The 4,500-nt window shown below is 52.9% G+C and overlaps 1 protein-coding gene across 1 annotated transcript; it reads left to right on the forward strand.

Moving 5' to 3' along the window:
* The first annotated feature begins 490 nt into the window (after positions 1–490).
* LOC127749174 (uncharacterized) lies at positions 491–1,283 on the forward strand. The gene is made up of 3 exons (XM_052266318.1): positions 491–800; positions 896–985; positions 1,075–1,283. The coding sequence occupies exons 1-3, from the start codon at positions 572–574 to the stop codon at positions 1,089–1,091; spliced, it is 336 nt and encodes a 111-aa protein (XP_052122278.1). The 5' UTR covers positions 491–571; the 3' UTR covers positions 1,092–1,283.
* The last annotated feature ends 3,217 nt before the right edge of the window (positions 1,284–4,500 follow it).

Consider the following 4,500-nt stretch of genomic DNA (forward strand, 5'->3'; position numbering starts at 1 on the left):
CTTGAAGGAGGCTGCGGGGAGGGGGGGGGGGCACACGTCGCTCAGCTGATGCACCCCTACCCTGGCCTGGCCCGGTGCTCGGTTCGATGCCGTAGCGCGGCCGTCCAGTGCCTCGCATGGCCGGTGGCCGGGTTCGAGCACCGACTGTGCACATTTTCAGGCGGGCGGGAGGAGGAAGGGAAAGGTGGCGAAAACGCCGCACTGGCGTAGGGCCAGGCGGGGAGCGGGTGGTGTGTGTGTGTGGGGAGGAGGGGGGGGGGGTCACAGGTTGCTCAGCTGATGCAGCATGCAGCCCGCCCCGGCCGCAACAGCAGCAGGCCCGGTGCTCGGTTCGATGCCGGGTTGCGGTTGTGCCTCGCTGTCACGACCGGGTTCGAGCCCTGAGCGCTTTTCGTTCGACGTTGTGACCGGGTGACGCGGAAAATATGGAGCGCGCGGGCGGGGCTAGTGACTAGTTGTCTAATAAGTCACTTGTTCACTGTTACAGATGGACCTTTTTGAATCCTTCAACGCGCCAGCGGTCGCAGCAGTTTCCCGCCCAGTCTACCGTGCCAATGGCACGCTGGAGGCCATGCGCCTCCACAAAGTGGACGGAATCGAAATCACAAAAACTACGAAAGGGCCCGCTATGAAGATCTTGATGTACTCGCCCACGGGCGAGTACTTGTTCACGTACTCTGATGTCATGCTTACCGAGGAGCAATGCTCCTCAGTAAGAGATCTAGTGCGCGGCGGGAAAGCGCCGTTCTACTTTACTGCGCTTGGAAAGGGAAAACGGATCAATGGCCTCGTGCCATTTGGTAAGTAAACACCTTAACAATTTGAACCCCGTCAATGCAATGTACCAACTTTCAAACAACACTTGTCAATAACAATGTTTTTGTTTTTATTATAGGAGCGGAAGCTGCGGCAATTTATGATGCCCGAACGGAAGTGGTCGGCAGTATTTTGCCGGCAAGTCTCCGTGCAGCAATGGTGACTGGAGGTAGGCCTACTTATGATTTCTTGTACGTAAACGTGCTAAACTAATGCGTCAACGCCATGTAAACTCCTAATTCGTATTATTTTTTGCAGAACTACTCCAGGCATAAGCGAGCAGCGCTGACCGCTGTGTGTGTGTGTGTGTTCGTGTGTGTGTGTGTGTGTGTGTGTGTGTATGTGGGTGCTTACGCGCGCTCACCTGATTTGTAAAAAAAAAATGAATAATACATTTTCGAAATAGTGGCTCGAGCCTGTTGTCATTACATTTCCATGGTCATTTAATAACATCCCCATGACATTAATGTCTCATTATAATGTAAATATATAATCATTGCATTAAATTAAAATTCATTATAAGAATTTAAGGAGAAAATTATTGCAATTAATGTTCACATAATAATCAAATTTACAACATTTTAAAAGTTACAATCGACAATTTTCAGCACATGAACCATTCGACTAGCGACTAGCGTAGGATACTACGACACAGGTCTAAAGTATACGTACGTAGTGTTCACTTTCACAACCACCTGATAAGCAATTAACGCTTAGGCGTAAGTTCCAACTTTAAGCATCATGCGTTTTTAGGTTATGAAATTTTGATCACGCGTTAACAGTAAAATGTTCAACGCCAATCGCCAAGAGTCATCTGCTTTCACGTTAGCGTTAGCGTTAACGTTTTTTTTCCGTTTCTCGTTTTGTTCGGTTTCTCCCCGTGTAGAATCCGTATCGGCGAAAAGAGGCCTTGCGGGTCGCGTTATCAAGCTCGGCGGGGGCGCGAGGCCGCGGCTGGTGCTGTTGTGGATGGACGCCTGCTCCTGTGGGGCTCTGGAAGGCTTTCCCCTCCCTCCTGGACGCGGCGGCAACCCCTGCCGCTCCGTCTCACACAGTAAATGCATCATCGAGAGGGCGGCCTATCTAGGGCACCGCGGTGCACCAGCCGTCGCTCGACTTGTGTAAAAGGCGCGCTCCCGATGTTGCAGCCCCGCCGCTCCGCTTTGGCTCCGTTTTGCTCAGAGACTCGCGGTGCGTCGCCTTGAGCTTTGAGGATGGCGTGATGGCCTGCGTCTGGCTGTGTTTTATTGTTACTTTTTAAAAACATTTTTAGTTTGCAACGGGAATATATGGCGCTCATCTCACAGGAGGGAAGGCTATGCGAGGTCAAACGACGAAAAAGACTTTATTCGCGCGGGCGCTGGTATGGTTACTAACCACAAACATGCGGAAAGAAGAAAACGTAATCAGAGGATACGGAGAGGAAAGCAGCAAAAAAATGGATCAACGATCGGTTTCGAACTGAACGAAATGTGCCTGAAAAGGGAGGTGGGGGGGGGGGGGGTAGCCCGTGTAGCCCGACTAGCCAGCCTGACTGTGCGGAGCTGTGAGGGAGCCTCTGGCTGAGAGCAGACGATGTCGACGGCAGTTTCGTTCCGGAGCCTGACTTCGCAGAATGGGCGAGCGCACCCCACCCCCTCTCTCCCCGACCCCTCCCTTCTCCACCCCTCGCCTCTCTTCGCTCGCTCCCTCTTTCTCTCTCTCTCTCTCTCTCTCTCTCTCTCTCTCTCTCTCTCTGCTCGCTCTACCTCCCTCCTCAGAGTCAATCTCACCCTTTCCCGCCCGAACGGCCCAGACTCTCGAGGATACGCGGCGGTGGGGTGGGTGTTTGGCGCGGTGCTGGCGGGGGCGAGGGGGGACACCTTGTTCAAGACAGCGGTGTACACCAAAGACGGAAGCGAGCGGCGCGAGCGGGGCGCCAGGTGGGCCCACCTCAAGTGCGCTTCGATTTTAGAAACAACACAAAATCGCAAAAAGTATGCGTTTTCTCAAAGAAACGCGTTGAGAGATGGTATCCCGACTGTTGGTTTTCAAGTTTGTAGTAGAAAACGAAAGTGTGTGAATATCGCCGCACACTACTTGGAGGCGGTAAGTAAACGCCAGGGCAAAAGTGTGTGTCTGTACAGGGGAAATTCCGAGGGAAATTCGGTAATTCACACCTGTACTCGACATGGGCATTCACACTCACCTACAAAAGTGTGCAACATTCTCAAACTTGCGTTTCCAGTACAGTATCCATAGGTTTGAAAATTTCTAATTTTTTTGGAAAATTTCCGAAAATTTCTGGAAAATAACGGAAAACTTCCAAAGTCTGAGAAATTTTCCTGGAATTTTTCAGAAACTTTCCAGGGTTTCCAACCCTCACTCACCGTGATCGTCGTGCCTCCGCCGCTTGATGCTGTTGCCGTTGGGGTCGGGCGCGTGCGGGATGCCCAGGATGCCGTTGATGGAGTACGACCCGGGGCGCTGGTGGTCGGGCAGGGCGGGCAGCGCCGGCAGCGCCGGGTGGGCGGCGAGCGCGGGCGGCGTGTGCGTGATGACGGACACGGACACGGGCGTGCTCGGCGCCGGGTTGGGACTCGCGCTGCTCGACGAGTTGGAGGTGTTGTTGTTGGCGGTGGTGGTGTTGTTGTTGTTGGCGGCCTGCTGCTGCGCCGCCTGCTGCTGGTTGTGGACGTGCTTGGCCTTCTCGGCCGCCTTGTTCCGCACAATCCTGAAAAATAGCGAGAAAAACAAAAAAAAATGTTAGAGGAGAAAAATGAAGTAGGGTTGGAAAGTTCCGAAAATTTCCGGGGTCTGCTGGGATATTTTCCTTATTTTTCCGGAAATTTTCTGGAAATTTTCCAGGATATTGTTATTATTTATTTTTGTTTTTTCCAATAAATATTCGGAAGTTCACAGAATTTTCTCAGACTGGGATATTCCTGAACTTATCACTGATTTCTCTCCGTGACTTATGTAACAGCCCTGACTGCGGGTACAAGGGGGAGCTGCCCCCAGGGCGGCAATGGGAACCTAAACGCTCTGTGGGGCGCTTCGACTAATTGAGGCACATAATCGCGCCCACAGAGAGAGAGAGAGAGAGAGAGAGAGAGAGGAGCACAGGGGGGAGGATGTGGAGGGCGCGGGCTCAACAGGCTACCTGCGGAGAACGCGCGCGCGGGGGTGTGAGCGAGAGAGCGTGAGTGTATGACGGGCACCGCGACCACCGCAGCGAGTAGGGTCTGGCCCCGCCCCGCCCCTACGGACGCGACCCTATAGTGATGAATTGATAACTCGTGCAGCCCCGAGGAGGGCGGGGCGGGGCGTGGCGGGCCACCGCGCGCCCCGCACGGCACGCGCCGACTCAATTTGATTCTCATGACGAGTTGGGCGAGTCCGCCCGCCCGCCCTGGCTGACGGACGTGGGACAAAAACGAAATGACGATGAAATAAAAGTGTATAAAAATATACGTCCGTACAGAAGTTGAGGCGGCCGCCGGAGCGCCGCGGAAAATAGTGTTATTATTTCTCCTACGTAAAAAAAATTACAAAAACAAAACATTTTTTTTTGAAAAAATGCATGACATATGCATGACATATGAGTTAACAGGAGAAGAGGGAATCTTGCAAAATGACTTTCTGACCGCATCGGAGGGAGCATCGCCGATATCGCGCCTCTCTCCGTCGTGCTCTCACTCACCC

Source organism: Frankliniella occidentalis, unplaced genomic scaffold (assembly GCF_000697945.3).
Source record: "Frankliniella occidentalis isolate FOCC.00 unplaced genomic scaffold, Focc_3.1 Scaffold37, whole genome shotgun sequence".
Taxonomy (NCBI): Eukaryota; Metazoa; Arthropoda; class Insecta; order Thysanoptera; family Thripidae; genus Frankliniella; species Frankliniella occidentalis.